The 25,618-nt window shown below is 43.5% G+C and overlaps 1 protein-coding gene across 5 annotated transcripts in view; it reads left to right on the top strand.

Moving 5' to 3' along the window:
* The window catches only part of ELF1 (E74 like ETS transcription factor 1), a 146,790-nt gene that overhangs the window by 107,472 nt on the left and 13,700 nt on the right, over nt 1-25,618 (top strand). For 4 of the 5 annotated variants that reach the window (XM_045012549.1, XM_045012536.1, XM_045012526.1 and 1 more), the window contains exons 4-8: nt 17,922-18,029; nt 18,694-18,858; nt 20,370-20,453; nt 21,579-21,771; nt 23,457-23,924. In XM_045012549.1, coding sequence (XP_044868484.1) covers nt 17,922-18,029; nt 18,694-18,858; nt 20,370-20,453; nt 21,579-21,771; nt 23,457-23,924 — 1,018 coding nt within the window. Of the gene's footprint in view, nt 1-1,360; nt 1,379-17,921; nt 18,030-18,693; nt 18,859-20,369; nt 20,454-21,578; nt 21,772-23,456; nt 23,925-25,618 lie in introns of those variants that run through there. The other variant, XM_045012553.1, reaches the window with a different exon arrangement.

Here is a 25,618-nt window from a genome sequence, read left to right as displayed (position 1 = left end):
AACTCCAGCTGTTGCATTCCTGAACGGTTAAAATAATTAATTTACTGGATTTAAAGTTTTTACCTTGTTTTCTTTTTGTTTCTTGTTTTGTTCTGTTTTCAATTGCTTTATTTTTTGGAAGTTTCTGTAAAAACTATAGCTTTTAATTTTTAAAACAAAAAGAGAGAGCCGAAGTGAGGAGAGGCGGAGAGGGGGAAGGGGGGGGGTGAAGAGCAACCTAGGAAGGTAGCGAGACCTGAGCCAAGAAAGATTAACTCCATCGAGGTTAGTTATCGCAATAGGCAAAGATTCTGCTACAGTTTTAGATTCAGTAAATTCTGGGGCTGTTGGCAGAGCTGGATACAGAGGAGTTTTAGGAGCTTCATATTGGGGGTAGCAAAATTTTCTGAGAGGGACTTCGGGGGGGGGGGTAGTGATGGGCTTTACCTTTTCTGTCTTCTCCTCATCATCTTTAGGAGAGCCTGGGGCTGCCTGTTTAGCTGCAAACATTGTGCCCCCGTGGAGGACAGAGCACAGATCAAGGGCCTTGCATATCATGCTAAACAGGACAGTGGAAACATCCTCAGAGTATTTGCCAGGGTTAATGGCACAGTATAGCCTTTTAGAGTTTTGTCCGAGCCAAGGGAACAGATCCATTCTATTTTTGGATTAGTCGAATTTTGGCTAGTAAAAAGGTGAAACTGCAAATGTTGGAACTGTTCAGTTTCATTATCTGTGCGGTCTGCAGCGTGCCATGGGCATGGCCCAACTCCCTTGCATCCTGTTCGTGATGCCATGTGGATTGCCACGTACACGCAGGGGCGAAAGAAAATGCAGGCCTGTTATTTACCAGGCTGCACGTGGCAATAGACTATATTGGTAAGGGATGCAAGGAGAGTATGGGCAACGATGCAAACTGCAGACACACACACACAACTAAAATTAATCAGTTTAAAGTTTTATTGGGGATAATTACAAGGGGTAAGGGAGCAGCGTATGATTAGCTAATAGAGTTAATGAAACTTAAAACACACAATGACTAAATATCTACTAACAATGTTTATAAACAAAGATGCAGCATTTAGTAATAACTGATACTTACAAACACAAACGAATGCATAACGACCGGTAAACGTAGAAGCTCTGTTTGATACACGTGAGCTGAGAGAGAGGCTTCGAGGTGATCAGGCTCGGTTACGGGTGTACATAGGATTCATTTTTCTTTCTCCTCTCCCTGCTTGCACATGGCAGGCAGGCCTAAAGTACCAACTATGACATCATAGAAGTGTCATAGGGGACGGGGCCCAAAACCTGTTTGTGTCCGTTTCTGATTGGCACAAGCAAAGTTTACACCAAGTAGGGGAGCAGGTGCCTTAAAGTCTGGCTTCGCCCCCAAAAGGTGAGGAAATGCATATTGTCTTAGAATGCATTCAACACTGAATGACAAAAGAAGAGGCCAGGGCAATACCGGTATGGGCAAGTTTTACAGGATGCAGACAGGAACTCATCTCAACAGATGGGGCCTCCATTTGAGCTCTTAGTAACATGCTCATTACTCTGTCTTTCATGGAAGGTGTCTTTCCTGGTCGCAATAACTTCAGTTAGAAGGGTGTCCAAGCTCAAGCCCTCACATCTGACCCTCCTTATACCATCTTTTACAAAGACAAAGTGCAGCTTTGGCTGCATCCGGCCTTTCTCCCTAAAGTCATCTCTCAAATTCATGCCAGGCAAGACATTTTTCTTCCAGTCTTTTTCTCTGAGCCTCACACTAACTGCCAGGAGCAGAGGCTCCACTTCCTGGACATTCGGCAAGCATTGACCTTTTATATCGAGCAAATGAAGCCATTTAATAAATTGAACCAGCTGTTTGTCACGGTAGCAGACAGGATGAAGGATCTTCTGGTCTCCTCTCAAAGGATATCATCGTGGATCACGTCTTGTATCTGAGCATGTCATGATTTAGCAAAGATCCCTGCCTCTGCGCTGATGGCACATTCTATAAGATCACAGGCCTCCACAGGCAGCATTCCTGGCCCAGGTCCCATTCCAGGAGATCTGTAGAGTGGCGACATGGTCCTCGGTCCACACTTTTACTTCTCATTATGCCATTACCCAGCATGCCAGGATGATGCAGCATTCGGCAGAGTGGTGCTTCAATTAGCGAGTCCATGAACTCCAACCCCACCTCCTAGGTAAGGCTTAGGAGTCACCTACTTTGAGTGCTTGCTCATGTTGATTCCAAGAAGAAAAAACAGTTACCTACCTCTCGTAACTGTTGTTCTTTGAGATGTGTTGCTTATGTCCATTTGAAGACCTACCTGCCTTCCCCTCTGTCAGAGTAATCCAGCAAGAAGGAACTGGAGAGGCGGGAGGGCCCTATATGTGGTGCCATGAAGGTGCGACTCCAGGGGTGCCTGAGCCGACCCAACAGGTACCACTAAGCGACTGTGCACGCGGTGCGCACAAATCTATTTAGAATGGAAATGAGCAACACATCTCAAAGAACAATAGTTACAAGAGGTAGGTAACTTTTTTTTTTTTTTTGGCTGGAGTTTATAGTCTATATTGGACAAGTGGTACATTGCAGGGAAATAGAGCCCTGAAAATCTGTGGATATCCACTTTGTATCTATGGATATCTGCATCCACAGATGCGGATATCCGTGGACCATGTTTGCGGATCGCATATAGGAGATGCATACAAATTTTGTATCTGCATAGGGCTCTAGTTGGAAGGTTTCACTCAGAATAGCATTGACATTTTTCTTTGTGCTTTTTATTTTTGTAAAGTTTTTGTTCTTACTGCTGGGTTCTTGGCTTTCTTCGGAAGTTTTTAGATAAAAGGAGTAGTCTGTGGCACGATGTGAACGATTAGACTTTTGGCATATATGTCCTTCTGAATGCCTTTATCCACCTTAGAATGCACTAATAGCCTTGAAATGCATAAGCCAGTGTGGCTTACTGATATAAGTATATGCTTAGAAATCTACAAAAGTCAGTTTGGATCATTAACAATGGCTCACTTTGATAACACAGAGTTTCTATATAGAATTATGCCAGAAAAGAATAGCTCAGAGAGTGACAGAAAAAACAAATGTCGGTCTTTTAAGAGAAAAGGTTGTTTGCTACAGGACAGGTAGCTCAAATCTTACAGGAAGACATTGAGTATACCGGTCATGCAAAGCGATCCTTCAGCGTGTGTCTGTGATGCACAGAAGGGGTGGATGTCTTGCTGGAATTTAGATTAAGGTCTGTGTAGTGCCTATTTCTTTTTCTTCTTTCAGTGGTGAGGTCCCAGATATGTATCATCAGGACTTGGTGAATGCCAATAACATCACTTTAAAAACCTAATCTACCAATCAGAACATGGTTTTGAACTTGTTTCCATAGTCATGGTCTAATATTGCTAAATCATCTACACTGAAGACCTGTGCTAAAATATTTTAGGTTACAAGTGAAATGAGTTTGTTCTTCCTTCTGCCATCAAACTGTTTGTAGTGGATGTATGTGCAGATTTAAAAAAAAAACACAGAACTCAGTAAAACTTGACATGAGTTGTAGTTACTCAGAGTAAATTGGCACGAACTGTTCTCAGCGGTTTTATTTGATGAATTTGGCCCCTTTTTTTCCTTAGTGAATTATCCTCAAATAGATTGTGACTTCTACAAATGTGTTAGTTTAAGACTACAGTATTCATGTATGTGAACATATTTTAAGTTTGGACTGCTTGCAGACTACTTGCTCTAACTATTGCTTTAAGTCCTTGCTATTTGTATGGGTAATTCACGCTGTGTAATTGGTCATCTAGTGATTTCCTTCCTAAATGGTTGACTCCTAAACTCACAAAGAGCATTTAAAATAGCTGTGAATGTTTGTGTGAATCCATATTTAATTAATATTTGTGTGTGAATATGTATCTGCACTAGTGTTTGTGAACATTTATGTAAAAATTTATTGCTCATTCAAATATTAATGAGAAGAAGTGATAAATACTACAGTGAGGCTATGATAGTGCCTCCCCAGACTGAACGAAAACATGCAGTCCATTTAACTAATGGAATGGGAGAAGTTCTAGCATAGCTGTTAATACCATTCATTGTATTTCAAACACGCTTGTCTGCCTTAAAGGCAAAGCACTGAGTGAATTAGTAGTATGATGCTGAGCAGATTATCGAATTTAAGTAGAGGTTAGCTAACTTGTTATTTCTCTATTCACAAGACACTAGCTACTGTGCAAATTGTTTATTTGGCTCAGTGGAAATTACTACAGTACTTGAGTTTTGTTTGTAATGCAGAGAAAAAAATCTCATTTTGGATTTGTTGGATGTAGTTTTACTCCTGGAATAAATGACTGTGTTTGCAATTTGATAACAGTCTGACCAGATCGTGTGTTCTGTGCAACACCAGTCCTCAGGACACAATGATCAAACAGGGATCTTTGGGGTATGACATGTAGGGACAAGAAGGGGGAAAAAATCCTGTTCCTTCTTGACCCTGAATTAGGGAGTTTATTTCCCAGCAATATGACTGTGTGTCTGACTGCGTGAGAATGTTATGTAAGATTCAGCAGCGTTACCAGCTCCAAACTCTGATCACTCTTGCCAGCTGTAGTGCTTTCTTGGCCCATTAGTGCTTCCGGGGGTGGGGACCCAAGGAGCGGGGCTTTTCTGGCTAAGTAGTGAGGATTGCGGGGGTTGGAAGCACTCTTGGGACCCCTGCAGCAGTCCCAGCAGGAAAGGCGGTGGAGCAGGGGCGAGGCTGGGCTCACCATGGGAGTTGATTTCATACTTTTCCCTTCCTCGCAGGAGGACAGAGCTGCAAACTATTCCTCGTGCCCCAGCTGCTGGGACTAGCGAGCTCAGTGGCGCTGGGCAGGAGCTTCTCCCCTCCTACCTCCTTCCCTCTTGGGGCACTGTAGGGAAGTTACCCCCTGCCTCCACCCGCCATTACAGGCTATACTAGCTCTGTGCTTAGCTGCAACCAGGTGCCGGAGTGGTGCTGGGACAGGGTTTGCCCAAGGAAGTGGCCACAGCCTCCCACACTGGATTGGTTAGTTACAGCAGATACTGGGCTTCAAGGAACACTGACCTGGGCTGGGGAATTCCTGCTCCGTCCTGCCCTGGGGTCAGTGTGTGTGTCCCTGCTCCCTCCTGACCCTGCATTATCCTCCATTGCTGTTTCCCCCCAACTAGCAACAACCTACCTGTTGCTGACAAGTGTCAGCAATGGGAGCAGCTGGATTGGTGCCCAGCACAGCATTTAATTCAGTGGTTCTCAAACTTTTGCCTTGGTGACTCCTTTCACACAGCAAACCTCTGAGTGCGATGCTCTTATAAATTATTTTTTTAAAAATATATTTAATACTATTCTAAATGCTGGAGACACTGTAGACAGCTGCAGTCCACAGGGCCCTGGGCTGGAACCCGGAGTAGAGGGCGGGCCCAGGTTCCCCCCAAGCTTCCAAACTCCTGATCCGACTCAGGAGGAATTGACCTGGACTGTGGGTTCTACCAAGGGGGAAGGTCTCTGGGCTGTTCCTTGGCCCAAGGTCTCTGGGCTGTTCCTTGGTGAATCTCTGAGGTGAACAAATCCGCCAATAAGCGCAGGACCCACCAAGATAGAGGAGGAACTTTGTCACATGGGTGATTAAAATTTTGCTTTTATACCTATGCAGTATATTAGTATTCTCCTTTAACTTACAACTCCGCTAAAGTGAGGGGAGCTAGCTTTTTAGAATCAGAGGGGTAGCCGTGTTAGTCTGGTTCTGTAGAAGCAGCAAAGAATCCTGTGGCACCTTATAGACTAACAGACGTTTTGCAGCATGAGCTTTCGTGGGTGAATACCCACTTCTTCGGATGCAAGAAGAAGTGGGTATTCACCCACGAAAGCTCATGCTGCAAAACGTCTGTTAGTCTATAAGGTGCCACAGGATTCTTTGCAGCTTTTTAGAAGTATAACGGTTCCTATAACACTATGGGTAAGCTTTGCTGTCTACAGAGTGGTCTAGTTTAAAGCCTCTAGAGTAAACAGTTGTTTTATTCTTCAGTTTCATAAATTTTAAACTGTACCACTACATAGAAAAAACAGCTGTGACCTTTTTACCTTTTGGAGGTACTAACAGAGAATTCAAGTTACTCTAGGTTCAAGATTAAAATGGTCAATTAGTAGGAGACATCAATATGCTTACCTGCAATGACCGTTGCTTCTATGCACAAGAATAAACTATTATCCAGGAATAAATAAATCTTTCCCCTTCAGAATGTATTGATAAGAATATAGGTATCATAGGTATAAATTGTTATGGCTCCACTGAACTCAAAGGAGGTTTGACCATTTACACCAGCTGGGGATCTGGAGACCACATTCTTCCCACACAAGTCCCTTTACCACTGCGTTGCAGCACACTCCCTGTGCTTAAGGACAGCCTCCATGTGAACCCTGTCAGGTAAGCTGGCAAAAGCTGCTTTTTGGAACTTGTGTTCCTGGTAGTTATAATATTTAGCATAACTCTATCTCTGTGGACGGGTTTTTTCAATATACTGGTAGCTAAAAATTGAAAACTCAATTAAAATATATTTTAAAAACTGAAGGACAAGTGATTACATCAGTATTTTAGAGTGATCAGTATTGCAATAGTATGGTCTCTTAGATTGTAAACGTTTTGAGCAAGGATCATCTTTTTTTGTTATGTGATTGTACAGTGCCTAGGACAATGGAACTGGGGCCATTTGGTGCTACTGAAATACAAATAATACTATAAATGTTGCTACTTTCTAGGATAAATCTGTTGCTTTTATGGAAGAAAAGAGTTTGGGACTCTTGTATTTGTGTATTGTGTTGTCTATTTTTCCCCTTCTTTTAGTGATATTTACTGATTACCTCATCCAAGTAAAAGTGGAGGAAAAGTGTGAACGAGGTTAATTACAGAACTGAAAAAATAACAGCTGTCTGGGGCCCTGGGGAGGGAAATACTAATGCAAATATTTTATCACTTCGACAAATCCTGGAAGCGGGAAGAAGAATGTAAGAAAATTCCCCAGCACAGGTCTGAGTTTGGAAGTAGAGGATTAATTAAGCCTTTGCTATAGCCCCCATCCAATAGACAGTAGTCCCTAAAAGAAACTTTAAATTATCCAAATTATTCAAGTTGAATGATAATGAAAACACTATTGATAATATACTTGACCGTCAAAACAAATTATATCCCTGGGCAGGTACTGTCTTGCAAAGCTGCTTTCATTAATGATCTGTAAGCAACTGAGTTATTTTTCCAATCCCTTGGTTTGCAGTTTAAGAGGGCAAAGTTGCAATAAAGTTTGCATAATGGGTTTAGTCCAGGGGTGGCCAAACTTTTTGGCCCAAGGGCCACATCTGGATGGGGAAATTGCAGGGCTGGGGTTGGGGTCTGGGAGGGAGTGTGGGATGTGCGAGGAGGTGCAGTGTGCAGGAAGAGGCTCAGGGCAAGGGGTTGGGGCAAAGGAAGGGTGTATGAGGGAGCTTAGGGAAGGGGGCTGGGGTGCAGGAGGGTGTGGGGTGCGGCAGGGGGCTCAGGGTAGGGAGTTGGGGTGCAGGAGGGGGCTCAGGGCCGGGGGTTAGGTGCAGGAGGGGTGCGAAATGAAGCAGGGGGCTCAGGGCAGGGAGTTGGGTGTGGGGTGCAGGAGGGGTTCAGGCTCCGGCCCAGCGCCGCTTACCTGGAGCAGCTCCGGCGTGGCAGTGGCATGCACCCTGCCTGCCCTGGCCCCGGCCCCAGCCCCAGCCCCACTGCTCCCAGAAGCGGCTGGCACCATGTCCCTGTGGCCACTGCCCTTGCCGCGCCTTCTGGTACTTCCCTCGAAGCTCCGTGTTCCCGGTCAATGGGAGCTGTGCGGGGTGGTGCCTAGAGGCGAGGGCAGCGCACGGAGCCCTCTGCCCCCACTCCTCCAGGGCCCGCAGGGATGTGGTGCCGGCCACTTCTGGGAGTGGCGTGGGGCCAGCGGCGCCACGGGGGTGACAATCCTGTGGACCGGATCCAAAGCTCTGAGGGGCTGGATCCGGCCTGCAGGCTGTAGTTTGCCCACCCCTGGTTTAGTCAGACCCTCAAATTAACTGTTTCTTCCTACTTTTTTTCCCTGCCAGTTAGATTTATATTCCTTTTAAATATTCATTTCCTCACTACTTATTTCTATTTTTCTTCAAGCGATGCAGTCAAACTTTTTGTTTTTTGCATTAGATTGAATACTAGTGCTCTGCTCAGGCTTACTGTGAACATTGTGGTTGAAGGCCCACGGTTTCAAATTCTCTTTCATTGACTTCAGTGAATTGTGTGAGGTGGGCCCGCCAGATCAGGGCCTGAACTACTTGTCGCCCAAAACTGTTTCAGATGGCAAAGCTCTTATTTATTTCAGTGATTTCAAGACCCGGGGAGAGGTTAGATAATTATCTATGCGCACAGTCAGGTGTGTGTGTGTGTAAACATTCAGCCCTTTTATTTTTTTTAGTTGGTGACTGAAGCCTGTGATGGCCATGCTTATGAGAACTAGTTCCTGCCAAGTCACCAGTCAGTAGTAGTAGATACACCAGTAATCAAAATTTGTTTTAAATCTCTTTTGGCATTGCATATTTAATTCTATGGTGCACTGGTTCACACCCTGCTCCTGAGGCGTACAAATCAAGGTGTTGGTTATAATTTCAAAAGCTCCGAATGGCCTAGGATTTAACTATGTCTCAAGACTACCTATGCTCTCTTTTCGAAGCTGTGATTGGATGGAACGTCTTGCTGTCTGCCCTTAAGGCTGAACTTAGTGGGGATGGATAGTTGGGTAATTTTATGACCCTAAGCACACCTATAGTCACACCCCATGCACTATTGTAATAATTTTTGTACAAAATATGCCTTCTGATGTATATTTGAAAACTAATAACTCACTGATTTAATAATCTTGCATGACATATGTATGTGATATGCATTAACGAGTAATGGATATAAGCTGGAATTATGATTAAAGTGTATTTAAACCAGGAGGGAGTTGGGAGTTGTCTGCTTTAGACAAAGAAACATGTATTTGATTCTCTAACCAGCCCAGCCTTCAGGCAAAGGCAATAAAGGTCCATTTTTACATATTAGATAAACAAAGCTAGTAGGCTAACAAGTGGGGGAAGAAAGAGTGTAGAGCTTCTTTAACCACCAAACTCTATGTTGCCTTTCTCACAGCTAAGGATGTGAGGGAGATTCCCAAACCCGAGCCATTCTTTTTAGGTGACCAATCTGAGGAACTGTCCCAGATTCAGGTGTCATTAGACAAAGATTTGGAACAAAGTGATAAATTAAACAGTAATACTGACGCTGGAATGAGGGGACTGGTTCTCAGCCCTTGACCTACAAGACGCATATTTCCATATCTCAATACACCCAGCACACAGATGATTCCTATGGTTCACATTGGAACATGACCACTTTCAATAAAGAGCACTCCCATTCAGTCTCTCCACCGTACTGCGAGTGTTTTCCAAGACTCCCAGTGGTGGCAGCCCACCTGCACAAACAAGGGATCATATTTTTCCCATACCTGGATGACTATGTCATCAAGGGCTAATTGTGCGAAGAAATGTAAACGGCCGCACACAGTCGACCATTGCTCTTTTCCAAAGGCTTGGACTGCAAATAAACTTTCAAAAGTCCACTGTGATGCCTACACGGCAAATAGAGTTCATTGGGGCTTACCTGGACACAACCCTTGCCAGAGCCTTCCTCCCGCAGGCCAGGTTCCTCACCATCAAACACCTCATACGCACGGTATCCATCTGCCCAAGGATCAAAGCCAGGACGTGCCTGCAACTTCTGGGCCACATGGCAGCTACCACATTTGTGGTGAAACACACCAGACTACACATCAGGTGCTTAGAGGGCTGGCTATTTTGGTATACAAACCCGCCAAATACAGCCTCCACATGATGGTAACTCCACCTACAAACATGCTGAACTCACTGTACTGCTGGACAGAAAGGGAGAATATATACACAGGAGTTCCCTTTTGCCAAAATTCCCTCGCTCTCATGCTCACCACAGACGCCTCCCTGATAGGCTGGGGTGCACACCTGCAACCCACACAACACAAGGCAGGTGATCTGCACCGGAGGCCCATCTGCATATAAACCTCCTAGTACTCAGAGCAATCAGGTACGCCTGCCTTCACTTCCTCCCACTCATTCAGAACAAATCTATTCGAGTACTCATGGACAACATTACATGCAAATTCTACGGCCAGAGGTTGCCGACCCCTGTTCTACATCAACAGACAAGGGGGAGCAAGATCACACTCCCTGTGCAAAGAAGCCATCAAACTTTGGAACTGATGCATAGGACATTGTGTAGACATCACGGCCTCATACCTGCCCAGGTGTCAGAACATCACCACTGACACCCTCAGCAGGCACTTTTCACACAAACACGAATGGGAATTAACTCCTATGATCGCATCCTACCTATTCTCCCTTTAGGGTTCTCCTTCGATAGATCTATTTGCCACAGCAAGGAACCGCAAATGCCAATTATTTTGCTACAGAGCGGAACTCGGAACCAGCTCCCTGGGAGATGCATTCCTAATCCCATGGAACAGGACTCTTTTATATATTCATTCCCTCCAATTCCTCCTTTAATACATAGAGTTCTCTGCAAGATCAGGGACGACAAGGCCAAGGTCATACTTATCGCCCCAGCATGAGCCAGACAGACCTGGTATCCTTACCTGCTTTGCACATTGATCTGCTCTCCGAGAACTCTCCTGATGAGATCAGACTTCCTCTCCCAGAGCAACGATTGCATCCTCCATCCACAACTGGAGAAACTTCATCTGATGGCCTGGCTCCTCCTTGGTTCCAATTGCACGAACTAGCCTGTTCAGAGCAAGTCAGGCACGTGTTATAACACAGTAGACACAACTCCACCCACTATACTTACTTTCGAAAATGGAAACGATTCTCAATGTGGTGCTTACAGAAAATCCTCATACCCCTTCCCGATATCCTAGACAACATTTTAGAACTAAAAAACAAAGGTCAGAATTCATCTGATGGCAATCAATGCCTTCCACGAGAAACTGGACGACTCCTCTGTCTTCACCGACCCTACTACAAAATGCTTCCTTACCAGACTCCAAAACCTCTACCCTGAAGTCCACCCCCCCACACACCCACCTGGAATTTGAACCTCGTCCTCAGAGGCCTCATGAGACCTCCCTTTGAACAGACAGCTACCTCCTCCTTACTCCACATGTCCAGGAAGGTTACATTCCTCGTGCCCATCACATCAGCTAGACGGGACGGGGAAATAAGTGCACTCATGGCCAACCCTCCATACACTAATTTCTTTAAGGACAAGACCACAATGCGACCCCACCCTAAATTTATGCCAAAGATGGTGTCCTCTTTTCATCTTAACCAGCTGATACACCACCTCACTTTTTACCCCAAACTCCACAAAAACTCACAGGAAGTGGCACTTCATACCCTTGACATTAGAAGGGCGATTGCCTTCTACTTGGACAGAACAAAATCATTTAGTAAATCACCTAGACTCTTCATATCTACTGCAGAATGCTCCAAAGGAGTTGCTATTTCGAAACAGTGGCTCTCCTTGTGGATCTCTGACTATATTAGGTCCTGCTACCAGATCCATGACATTGAACCTCTTGACAGCATCAGAACTCATTCCACTCAAGCTATGTCAACATGGGTAGCGTTCCTACACAACATATGCATATGCAAAGCCGCTACATGGTCGTCGGACCATACGTTTGCCAAACACTATGCCATCATACAAGACACCAGAGCGGACGCTATAGTAGGTCATACAGTACTGTCTGCCACTGCCAAACCTGCAACTCCAAAGTCCCACCCAACCATAGCGGATACTGCTCTACATTTACCTGAAGTGGAGCACCCACAGGGACACCACTCGAAGAAGAAGAGGTTACTCACCCTGTGCAGTAACTGAGGTTCTTCGAGATGTGTGTCCCTGTGGGTACTCCATTACCCACCCTCCTCCCCTCTACTTTGGAGTTTGACTTAAAGGATTCTATGGTGGAGAAGGAACTGAGGGGGTCGGAACGCGCATGCACCAAACAGACTCCAACGCCGCCACGAGACACCAACTGCGCACGCGCATCCCGACTGGACACTGCTACCAAAGATCTCTGATCAACAGCGCTGGGATGCACCAACACCTGAAGTGGAGCACTCACAGGGACACATATCTCGAAGAACCTCAGTTACTGCACAGGGTGAGTAACCTTCTCGTATACCCCCAAGAGCTCTGAAGGAATTCATATGTGAAATGGCAGAACTACTAACTGTAATTTGTAACCTATCATTTAAATCAGCTTCTGTACCAAAATGACTGGAGGATTGCTAATGTGATGCCAATTTTCATAAAGGGCTTCAGAGGTGATCCCATCAATTACAGGCTGGTAAGCCTGACTTCAGTGCCAGGCAAACTGGTTGGAATTATAGTAAAGAATAGAATTGTCAGACATATAGATGAACATAATTTGTTGGGGGAAGAGTCAACATTTTTTTTTTTTTAAAGGAAATCATGCCTCACCAATCTACTAGAATTCTTTGAGCGGGTCAACAAGCATGTGGACAAGGGGGGATCCAGTGGATACAGTATACTTAGATTTTCAGAAAGCCTTTGACAAGGTCCCTCACCAAAGCTCTTAAGCAAAGTAAGCTGTCATGGGATAAGCGGGAAGGTCCTCTCATAGACTGGTAAAAAGATATGGTTAAAAGATAGGAAACAAAGGGTAGGAATAAATGGCCAGTTTTCAGAATGGAGAGAGGTAAATAGTCCCTCAGGGGTCTGTACTGGGACCAGTACTATTCAACTTATTCATAAATGATCTGGAAAAAAGGGTAAACAGTGAGGTGGCAAAATTTGCAGATGATACAAAACTATTCAAGATAGTTAAGTCCAAAGCAGACTGCAAAGAGCTACTAAACTGAGTGACTGGGCAACAAAATGTCAGATGGAATTCAGTGTTGATAAACACAAAGTAATGGACCTTAAAAAACATAATCCCAACTATACATATAAAATGATGGGGTCTAAATTAGCTGTTACCACTCAGGAAAGAGATCTTGGAGTCATTGTGGATAGTTCTCTGAAAACATCCACTCAATGTACAGCGGCAGTCAAAAAAGCGAACAGAATGTTGGGAGTCATTAGGGAAGGAATAGATAATAAGACAGAAAATATCATATTGCCTCTATATAAATCCACGGTACACCCACACCTTGAATAGTGCATGTAAATGTGGTTGCCCCAACTCAAAAAAGACATATTGAAATTGGAAAAGGTTCAGATAAGGCAGGGGTGGGCAAACTTTGTGGGCTGAGGGCCACATCTGGGTGGGGAAATTGTATGCAGGGCAGGGGGTTGGGGTGCGGGAGGGAGTGCGGGGTGTGGGAGAGGGCTCAGGGAAAGGGATGGGGCAGAGGAGGGGTGTGGGGTGTATGAGGGGGCTCAGTGAAGGGGATGGGGCAGAGGAGGGGTGAGGAGTGTAGGACGGGGCTTATTATAGTATGAGGAGAGATTAATAAGATTGGGACTTTTCATCTTGGAAAAGAGATAATGGGGGGTGGGATATGATAGAGACCTATAAAATCATGACTTGTGTGGAGAAAGTAAATAAGGAAGTGTTATTTGCCCCTCATAACACAAGAACTAGGGGTCACAATATGAAATTAATAGGCAGCAGGTTTAAAACAAACACAAGGAAGTCTTTCTTCACACAACACACAGTCAACTTGTGGAACTCTTTGCCAGAGGATGTTGTGCAGGCCAAGACTATAACAGAGTTCAAAAAAGAACTAGATACATTCACGGAGGACAGGTCCATCAATGGCTGTTAGCCAGGATGGGCAGGGATGGTGTCCCTAACTTCTGTTTGCTAGAAGCTGGAAATAGGCAACATGGGATGGATCACATGATGATTACCTGTTCTGTTCATTCCTTCTGGAGCACCTGGCATTGACCACTGTCGGAAGACAGTCTACTGAGCTAGATGGACCTTTGGTCTGACCCCAATATGACCGTTCTTTTGTCCATCTTTGGCATCCCTCACTAAACAGACACAAGAGAACAGAGCTCGTGCAATCGGAGAAGGATGGTTCCTTCAACAAAGGGGGGCAGTTTGAAGTCTCTGGAAACTGCATATAGGCAAGAAACCATCTTGAACAAAACCTGCAACTTTCTGGATTTAGTTTTAGACTTTTAGATGCATGTCTTCACTTTTATTTGCTTGTAACCCTTTCTGTCTTTATTCCTTTATTTGGCATCACTTAGCCGGTTTCCTATTGTTAGTAAACTTGTTTACTTTACTATGAACAAACTCGGTGCTGTGTTTAAATTGAAGGGTGTATTTACCTCAGTTAAGTTAATAAGTTGTTTTTTGCCTTTAGAGGAACAAATAAACCCTGTTGTTTTTCTGAACAACCCTGTTGTTTTCCCTGCATCCCAGGGAAAGGGATGGACATAGCAGAGACACAGTTTTGGGGAAGTCAGGGACTGGGAGTGTGTAGGGGGTCACTTTGCTGGTTGTAACTAAGGGTATGTCTACACTACGGGATTATTCCGATTTTACAGAAACCGGTTTTTTAAAACAGATTGTATAAAGTCGAGTGCACGCGGCCACACTAAGCACATTAATTTGGCGGTGTGCGTCCATGTACTGAGGCTAGTGTCGATTTCCAGAGCGTTGCACTGTGGGTAGCTATTGGAATTCTGGGTTGAGATCACAATGCATGATGGAGCAAAAACAGTGTCGCGGGTGATTCTGGGTAAATGTCGTCACTCAATCCTTCCTCCGTGAAAGCAACAGCAGACAATCATTTCGCGCCCTTTTTCTCTGGATTGCCCTGGCAGACGCCATAGCATGGTAACTATGGAGCACGTTTAGCCTTTTTTCACTGTCACCGTATGTGTACTGGGTGCTGCTGACAGACGTGGTACTGCAGTGCTACACAGCAGCATTCATTTGCCTTTGCAAGGTAGCAGAGATGGTTACCAGCCCTATTGCACCGTCTGCTGCTTTGGAAATTGGCGATGACGGTTACCAGTCATATTGTACCATCTGCTGCTGTCATGGGTGCTCCTGGCTGGCCTCGCTGAGGTCGGCCGGGGGCGCATGGACAAAAATGGAAATGACTTCCCAGGTCATTCCCTTCTTTATGTTTTGTCTAAAATAGAGTCAGTCCTGCCTAGAATATGGGGCAAGTCTACTAGAGAACCAGAGAGCACAGTCACTCCGGGTCAGAGCCCCAGATATCCCACAGAAATGATGAGCTGCATGCCATTCTAGGGGGTGCCCCTGCAACAACCCCACCCGTTGCTTCCCTCCTCCCACACCCCTCCTGGGCTACCGTGGCAGTTATCCCCCCATTTGTGTGATGAAGTAATAAAGAATGCAGGAATAAGAAACACTGAGTTTTTAGTGAGATAAAATGAGAGGGAGGCAGCCTCCAGCTGCTATGATATTCCAGGCAGGACATCTCCATTACTCATTAAAGGGTGCGGGGGGAGAGGAGCTCAGCCTCCAGCTGCTATGATGAGGACGGTTACCAGCCCTATTGCACCATCTGCCAGGACTGAATCTCCAGGACACAAAGCTTAAAGAAGGGAATGATCGGGAGTCATTCCCATTTTTGCCCAGGCGCCCCCGGCCGACCTCACCGAGGCCAGCCAGGAGCACTCATAGGATGATGACGAGGATGGCTATCAGTCATATTGTACCGTACCATCTGCCACCGGGGAGGGGAGGGGAGAGGATGCTGCTGTTTAGCACTGCAGCACCCCATCTACCAGCAGCATTCAGTAGACATACGGTGACATTGAAAAGAGGCAAGAAACGATTTTTTTTCCTTTTTCTTTGAGGGAGGGTGTGTGTGTGTGTGGGGTAAATTGACGACATATTCCCTGATCCACTGGCGACAATGTTTTTGACCCTTCAGGCATTGGGAGCTCAGCCAAGAATGCAAATGCTTTTCGGAGACTACAGGAACTGTGGGATAGCTCGAGTCCTCAGTCCCCCCTCCCTCCATGACCGTCCATTTGATTCTTTGGCTTTCCGTTACGCTTGTCACACAGCACTGTGTTGAGTCCCTGCTGTGGCCTCTGTCTATCATAGCCTGGAGATTTTTTCAAATGCTTTGGCATTTCGTCTTCTGGAACGGAGCTCTGATAGAATAGATTTGTCTCCCCATACAGCGATCAGATCCAGTATCTCCCGCACGGTCCATGCTGGAGCTCTTTTTGGATTTGGGACTGCATGGCCACCCGTGCTGATCAGCGCTCCACGCTGGGCAAACAGGAAATGAAATTCAAAAGTTCGCGGGGCTTTTCCTGTCTACCTGGCCAGTGCATCCAAGTTCAGATGGCTTTCCAGAGCGGTCACAATGATGCACTGTGGGAAACCGCCCGGAGGCCAATACCGTCGAATTGCGGCCACACTAACCCTAATCCGACATGGCAATACTGATTTCAGCGCTACTCCCCTCGTTGGGGAGGAGTACAGAAATCTGTTTTAAGAGCCCTTTATATCGATATAAAGGGCTTCGTTGTGTGGACGGGTGCAGGGTTAAATCGGTTTAACGCTGCTAAATTCAGTATAAACGCGTAGTGTAGACCAGGCCTAAGGCTGGTAGAAGTCTATGTGGGGCTGTAGACAGACTGCTGGGGTCAGCGCTGTTGAACCGGGGCTGTCTAGCACACAGACACTTCACAGTGTGACCTGCATGGTTGTGAGCATCCTAGGCTGAGAGCTACAGCAGCAAAGCATTAAGACACTCAGGATTGGAGGACAAGTGGCGGCACAGCCTCTCACTGGTCTGGATTGCACCCTGAACCACATGGCATCTTGGCAGTGTTTTTTTTATTCTGGAATTTGCTCCCTTTGGTCCACCAGAGAAAGAAGTTGGCAGTTTTTTAAGTTTATGGTGCAGAATACACTATGTGCTATAGTTCAGTGGTTTTCAAATTGCAGGTCGCGACCCAGTACTGAGTCGTGGAATGGAAGGCACGGGTCGCGACGGCTCTGGTCAGCACTGCCGACCAGGCCATTAAAAGTCCCATTGGTGGTGCTTCCCGGCTAAGGAAGGCTAGTCCCTACCTGTTCTGACACTGCGCTGCGCCCCGGAAGCAGCCAGCAGCAGGTCCGGCTCCTAGACCGGGGGGCACGTGTCTTCATGTGCTTCCCCCACCCCAAGCACTGGCTCCACACTCCCATTGGCCAGTTCCTGGCCAATGGGAGCTGGGGGTGTGTGTGCTGTGGGTGAGGTCCGTGGTGCCAGGACAGGTAGGAAGCCTGCCTTAGCACCCCTGCTGTGCTGCTGATTGGGAGTCGCCTTAGCACCCCACCCCCACCACCCCAATCCCCAGTCCTGAGCCCCCCCAAACCCGGAGCCCCTTCCTGCACACCAAACCCCTCATTCTTGGGCCCACCCCAGGGTTCTGGCCCCCTCCAGCACCCCCACAGCCCAGAGCCCCCTCCCACACCCCAAACCCTTCATCCCCAGCTCCGTTGGGTCACGGGCATCAACAATTTTCTTCAACTGGGTCGCCAGAAAAAAAGTTTGAAAACCACTGCTCTAGTTCTTTTCAGAGCTTATAGCCAGGGGAGTACTTATTGCACATACTTCATCAGTGGGTGAAGACAGTAGAGACAAAGCTGGGGTAGAATATACCATAGTTTATACAAAAAAAAAAAAACTTAAAAAAAAAAAGTGTAGTTCTTTAACTATATGAAGATACTTTTAATGTGTATTTTCTCCCCAAAGGTGATACGCACTATTTACAAGGGACATTAGCTAAATGTGGATATGACGTACTGGTTTTAAAAAAACCCAAATACCAGTAAAGCTTCAGACCAGGCTTCACCTTGTTACAAATGATTTGTTTTGTCTTGCTTTCAGTTGAAGCATCTTGTCATAATGGAGATGAAACCATGGAAACTATTGAAGCTGCTGAGGCACTTCTCAATATGGACTCCCCTGGTCCTATGTTGGATGAAAAAAGAATAAGTGAGTTGAACAGTAGTAAATCAAATGTATATGTGACATATTTAGAAGAAAAATTTGAAAAAAACTCAATATATTGTGGATTTTCCTATATGTATAAAAATAATATAAAAGGGTGTGGGTAGATGAAACTTGCTGGCTTTGTTGGTAGCTTTAACATGCAACATGCCAGCTTAGGGAATCACATAAGGATAGGCTAATCAGTGTCGGAGTTGGACATTGGAGGTTATGAAAGAAAGGGAAATAAAATAGGATGTGTGTGTGTGAGGATTTAAATGTAATATTGTGCTGAAAGCTACAGTTTATCTCGTTATTGGGTATTGTATTTCACACTGGCAAAGTAACTGAATGAATGCAGGTTACCTTAGATATGAATGAAAATGTCATGTTCTGTTGTGATCACAACGTTAGTTTCTGTTGCAAGTATTAAATTATTCTGCCTTGTGTTATGATGTGTGCTCATGTACAAACCTCATGAACAGGCTTGTTCATTTGTGGGCTGACCTCTTCTGCTGTGATGACCTTAATTATAATAATACATTTTATGTACATTATTATGGCTGTACTTTGACCTATTGAAATTTTTCCTTATAATTGGAAGTGTTTTTTAAAAGTGCATTTAATTCTGTAAAAAGCATTGACGATGTCATCTTTTTTTTTCCCTAAGCAAATATGTTTGGTACATCTGACGATGAAATTATTGTTGCTCCTGTTACCCATGTATCTGTCACACTTGATGGGATCCCTGAGGTTGTAGAGGTTCACCAAGTTCAAGACTCGTATGCTGAATCATCAGACACTCCAGAACTTGAGCAGCCTAAGAAGAAGAAAGGTAAGACGTTCACAGGATATGTGACTTTGGAATAGAAAATGCTTAGAGTTGTGTTTTCTTCTTCTTGTGTATATACAGCAGCTGATTAACATTAATAGGAGCTACATATAGTCATCAAGACAACATAAAACTAAGCTTACTCAGCTAGCTGTTCAGGAAAAGCACTTTTTACTTGTGACAAAGTGAAAATTTTCTGTAGTATTTTTTTTGTGTGTGTGAAGCCTAGGCATGCCTCGTTTCCCTTTGTATATTGCATTGCTACTCAGTGGATGCAAAAGGGTTGACACTGCTTCTGGAACAGCACCGGAGGTGTGTGTATGTGTGTGGCCTTGCTGTCTGGGGGGAATGAATACAGTCATGAAAGAGCTGGCTCAGACTGACTCAAATCCAGCAAGACAGAGATGATGTCCCAACAACTGAACAAACACTTGCCAGCAGGCAGGACTTGAGAACTGAGCTGGAGAACAAAGTGTCAGGTGACTGGAAGAAGGGTGGACTCAGGAGGTTGGACCAGGGAAGACAAAGGAAAGAGACAGAAAGAGCCAGAGATCAAGTACATCAAAGATTAGCTGTCTGATTGTGGCACTGGTTTGACCAGGATGGACTATGGCTTAACTTCTGCCTCTCTGTGCTAACCTAACAACATTCAGATTCATTGTGCCATAGTAATAAATGGTTACCTTGTTTTGAAAAAGCAGCAAAGAATCCTGTGGCACCTTATAGACTAACAGTCTGTTAGTCTATAAGGTGCCACAGGATTCTTAGCCTGGATCTGTAAAAGCAGCAAACACGGCTACCCCTCTGATACTTGTTTTGAAAAGGTCGCCTGTGTCACTGTAAGTACTCACTGAGAGCATTGCGTCCTGAAGGGGTAGAGTAAAACCTTCCATAGGACTCTTGGTTGGCCGGATTCACTACAGGGCTCCACGGAAAGAGACTGGAATTGTGGGTGCCAAAGGCCCAGTCTGGGAGTCGTGAAGGCCACGGGCCTGCCCCTGTGAAACTGTGTGACGTCTTACCTTTCTTCTTCTTAGGCTTCCCACCAGTGGTAGCCGCAATCAGCCAAACCTGCCGACATGGCAGATAAACAAACTGGCCCGGCCCGCTAGGGTGCTTACCTAAGAAGCCTAAGAAGTTTGTTTATCTGAAGCCTTAGGCTACCACTGGTTCGCTGTCCCAGGCCAATGTGGGTGGTGGGAAGCCACGGCCAGCACATCCCTCGCCCGCACTGCTTCCCGCCACCCCCATTGGCCTAGAACGGCAAACTGCGACCAGTGGGAGCCGCCATCATCCGAACCTGCCGACGTGGCAGGTAAACAAACTGGCCCAGCCCCTGGCGAGCCGTGTGCCAGAGGCTGATGACCCTTGTTTTACAGGAATGGGCCATTAAGAAGAAATGTAAGTGCTGAGATGGGGAGGAATATAAAAAAATGGAGCTATTTAAAGAGTTAATGTTCTTTTCCAGATCACATTTTTATGTTGAAATTTATGTAATAGTGGTTTCATTTCAGGGAAAAAGTCCAAATCTTCTCGTCCTGAATCCCCTACGACAACTCCAAACATATCAGTGAAAAAGAAAAACAAAGATGGAAAGGGTAAGTGTGATGGTTTGAGTAGAATGTTTGTCTTCAGTGTTTTAAATTGAAAACTGAATCTGCGTCACATAAGAATGAAGCCTACCAGCTTTCTCAGTATGCAAAAATAAATTGTGTTTCCCCACATGTTCAGAAGGCATGGTTGCCATCTTCTTTTAAAGCAGGGAGAGGGGGGAGGAGTGCAGGAAATCCCTTTGGAAGATACTCAGTTCCTGGGAGGAAGAATCCATTCTTCAGCTTATTAATGGGATCTTGGGAGATCTTCAACCCCCAACAAGCGCTGCTCTGTTTCAGGTCAAGTCTAGAGGGATGTTTTGCATTGTAGTAGTGTTTCCTGGGATGCTGTTGCTTCAACAGCTGATATTTGGAAACATTTTCCATTTGTCTGTTTCTAAATCTGCATAAGATGATCAACGCTTACACATGGGTGGCAGGAAAAGCAGTTCCCTTGTTTAAGAAAAAAGTGAAGCCACCAGAAGAGAGGTGTCAGAGAAAGTTCCCTGGTACTCCCTCCTGTGCTATCCCAACTCTCCCTCCCCCCCATTAATAAAATCAAAACCAACACCTAACAGAATATAATTTGATAGCATGAATCATTTTATTTTATAGTAAACTATGCAGCAGAATCGTCCTGTTATTGCCAATGGATCCTAATATGCTTCAGTTGCTTTTTTGTTTGGCATGGTATAAAGCTATTATTTACTGCACATATTATATGTAATTGTTAAAACATTAAAGTAAGGATATCTTGAACCTGTGAAGAATCATCTTGCGTGCCCCAGTTCAGCAAAGTACTTAAGCACCTGCTTAATTCCCAATCAGTATAGTGGTACTTTAGTGTATATTTAACTGAACTGTTTAGCTGAACAGGGCTGGACTTCAGCTCTTTGCTGATTCAGTGCCAAAGATGGCAAAATAATAATGTTCTGTTAAGAAATAATTCAGTTGGAATAGAAGGATAGTCACATATAGGAATTCTCAACCTGAAATTACAGTCTGTTCAGAAAGTAACAGGCACTCAGTTCCTGGAGCTTTGTTGTATTTGTGACTTAAATAAAAGTTAAATCAATATAACTGCATTTGGGGAGTTTATATCTCCTGAAAGGCTTTATTTTTTTATTTTAGGAAATACAATTTATCTTTGGGAGTTTCTTTTAGCACTGCTCCAGGACAAAGCTACGTGTCCCAAATATATCAAATGGACTCAAAGAGAAAAGGGCATTTTTAAACTGGTAGATTCCAAGGCTGTGTCCAGATTGTGGGGAAAGCACAAAAACAAACCTGATATGAATTATGAAACAATGGGCAGAGCTCTCAGGTATGTGAGTTTTTAATAGTTGATTATTTTTGTCACAGCATTTTCATGTATTGAAAGCTTGTTGTAATCTGTTTAACAACTGTGAAGGGCTTTTTCCTAAGATGAGCTCTAGTTTTTGAAATATGAAGCTGTTGGGTTTTTTTTGAGGGGCGGGGGGAAGAAATGGGGGGAACGCTACAGAAATCTTAAAAGTTAAACGCTTAATTTGAAGTTTATACAGAGCAAATTATACAGTAGAAGATTAAAAAAAGATTAGGATATACACTGCTGTCCAATGACAAATCTGTGAAACTTGTTTTATTGGCAGAAATTTGTTTTGTGGGTTTTACAAAGTGCTTACGTGAAAGTATATGTAATTCTGTAGAAATCCTGCAAACTCAGAGCTTTCTTTTGTATTAGGTCCGGATTTTTTTACACTTCTTTAATATGGATAATATTGGATTGATTATTTTAAATGAATGCAACTTTACTGAAGAAGCAAAATATCTGATTTATATATAGTCAGCTGTACAACTTGCGTGGAGTGTGGTTTTAATGCTTTGCACATTTAAAGAAATAGAGGTAGATCATCCCTAACCTAAAAAAATTAGTGACTCCCATTACAAATGAAGCACCTTCACTTCTGTTGTAAAAGCTATTGGAAAACTAGTAGTGTGTTCTAAATTCAATACAGTCATTTTCGTGGTCAGTTAACCAAAGTATTACTGTTAACTGATATATCTCCCACAGTACTTAGTAATGTAGGAAGATTTGAGTAGCCAATACTTCTTCAAGACCAAGCACACACAGTTTCAGGAGACTGAAAAGTCTGAGTGACAAGCCTTTACAACAAACTCCCGTAAATTAAACTTAAAGGTGGCCATCAAATTATTAATTGTATTAACCTTAATATGTGCCAAATGACCCAGTTTCAAATCCAAGATATGAGGGTGTTCCACCCCGGCAGAATTCAGGTCTGTGCATACTTCCCCAATTTGCATGTATATATGACTAGAAAAGCATCTAATCATATATGAGTGAGTACCTGTGCAAACTCGAAACTTGCTCATACAGAAAAGTTTGTGCAAATTAGGTGAGCAATTGCACAACCATAGATGGATGCAAGCCTAATTTCTAAACATATTCCCTATTGTTTGGGCATTCTAACGACTACTGTAATAATAATAATTTTGCTTAAAGCACTCTCCTCTCTTCCCCCCCAACCCTCTGACTTTTTGTACCTTTATTGTAACTCAATTTGTAAACACAATGGACAGTAATGTTTCCCTATCCTCTCCCCTTTGCTCTACAAGAACCCTGTAGTGATAGGTAATATAGCTCTTTATATATTCTTTATATTATGCGCTTTATTTAGTAAAGAAAGAATTTGAATATTTTACCAAGATGGGAGACTTGAGTCAAGATATTGCCATTTTACCAGGATTATCAAGGTGTCATTTAACACTAGGCATTGCGATAAAACAAATAGTAATATTGGTATCATGAAGTGCAAGTTGCTGTGAGTGATATACAGTATGTCTCCATCCTTGAGCATAAAGAAGGGTAACAGGAAATGTCAGCAGTCAGTGATTGTTATTTAGATTTATAAACAAAAACCCCTCCACTTCATTGCTGATGATGATTTGTCTTTTTTCATAGCGAATTATGATATATAACTTGTTGATGTATGTGCCTGCTTTGAACAGATACTATTACCAAAGAGGTATACTGGCTAAAGTAGAAGGTCAGCGCTTGGTGTATCAGTTTAAAGAAATGCCAAAAGATCTTATCTACATAGATGATGAGGATCCGAGTCCCAGTACCGAGTCTTCAGATTCCTCTTTATTGTCAACAACTGTGACTAATAGAAACCAATCAGGCAGATCTAGAGCATCTAACACAGGAACAAGAGGAGGATCCACCACAGTTCTAAAAACAACAGGGAACTCTAAGTCTACTAAACTTAAGGAGCCTGTGGAAGTTGTACAACAGCAGATACCTGGTTTTGCATCTGATGTTTTGAGGACAATGCAATCTGCCCAGCCAATACATCCAACTCAGCTTTTTCGGACAGTTCATGTAATGCAGCCAGTGCAATCCATCACAGAAGGACATGCAACTGTAACTAGTAACATGCAGGATGAAACATTACATTCCTCTGTTCAAAACATAAGGTAAGAAAATGTAAAGGAAGGTGATTTATGAACATTTTCACTATCCAATGTGGCTGTTTTCTATTTTGCCACATTGCTCTCCTCTTAATTCAGTTATTGTGATGTGAACACAGTGTGAATGATCAATACATTGGTCTGGTTTTTCTGTTACATTGTAAAATGGGTACTCTGCTAAGACACTATATTTAGGAAAGGGAAGAAAATTGCAAATCTTAATTCTGCAGCATTACAATGCAAAGAATCTTTAGGACTTTGAGAAGAAAGCAGCAAAAAGTTAACATTCTTGACAACACTGATTTCTGTTTATTTGGTTCCTGTGCCACTGGTATCTTTATGAATTCTGCTTTTACTCTGTGAATGACAGTATTTTCAACATTGACCCAGATAATGTGTGTTTTACATTAATGCTTTTTAAAAAGAATTTTCTTGGGATTTAATTTCATTCTTGATATACCCATCCCCTTATAAATTGTAGTGTGTCATCACTTTCCTCTTTTTTTTGTATTCTACCTATTAACATAGATAATAACAGGGCAAAGCACTAAAGTGGCAACCCACTGTCATTGTTGGAACAGCAGCCAGTATGCCTCCATTCCTCTTCTGTTTATAAAAGATAGCTATCAGTATGGCCTCCTGAGACTTTTGTACCTGTATACTAATGTTGGGAGACACAGTCACATTTCAGTGCAGCCCTTAACTCGTAAGTTAGACACTGATCAAGTACCTTTATGTTACTGTTTTGCACCTTCAAGTCACTGGTGGTGTATTGACTAGAGATGCCTCAAGAACAATCACTTAGAGCTATACCCCACTGAAATTATCTTGTAATTCTGGAGCTGCAAGGGAGGAACCGTCTTATTTACTTTAAAAGAACAACACTGAGTTGGGTGTGTATTTTTTTTTTCTGGTTTAAAATTAGATATGAAACATCCCCAGCACTTTAGTCCACATTTTACCATTAAATGACACTAGTGCTATTTCCCCCTCTTTTTTTCTTCTCTCCCCCTTAAAAACATTATTCAGAAGCATCTTATCAAATTCTGATTTGCATGAATAGACCCACATGATTCTCTGCGACTGAAGCATGGAACTCTGACAAATTTAAATCAGTAACATTAATCTAATCAGAATTCCATTTCCGTTTCAAGAAGATTTTATTCTTTCATCTCTCTGTGCTAAGAGAAGGATTTTTTTTAAAGGCAAACAACAATGAAATCACCACTGATCTAAAAGGAGGAATAAGAAGTTTTAAGGGGATACATAGGATAGTCAGAAAACTGGGGATTTTTCGGATACGTATATATGAAGTGGCAGGCCACGACTATAGTCTCAAACCAGAAAAATAATTATATGTTACTTATTGTTTGTTTGGGATAAAAGTAGTTTTAGGTATTACACCTGCCCCATAATCTCTCTGCTAATTGTTGTTCTAAAAGAAATGTAATTATAAAATGTTTTCTCTCACATGTTGCTATGAAAAACTCACATAAATCAGGGGAAATTCACTAGCGAATGGACTATGTAGCGGAAACAGCAATCAGTGAAACTATGTCCAAAGGGTTGTCAAATGAACAAAGTAAACAAATCCAAAAAACATTTTTCTCTAATATGTCAGTTATATTAATAAGTTATCTTTAAAATTAGTGAATAAAAATAGAATTATCATTTTCAAGTTGATGCTGTCCATTTTAACA

Source organism: Mauremys mutica, chromosome 1 (genome assembly GCF_020497125.1).
Source record: "Mauremys mutica isolate MM-2020 ecotype Southern chromosome 1, ASM2049712v1, whole genome shotgun sequence".
In the NCBI taxonomy this organism is placed as follows: domain Eukaryota; kingdom Metazoa; phylum Chordata; order Testudines; family Geoemydidae; genus Mauremys; species Mauremys mutica.
This window is presented reverse-complemented; position numbering and strand designations above follow the sequence as displayed.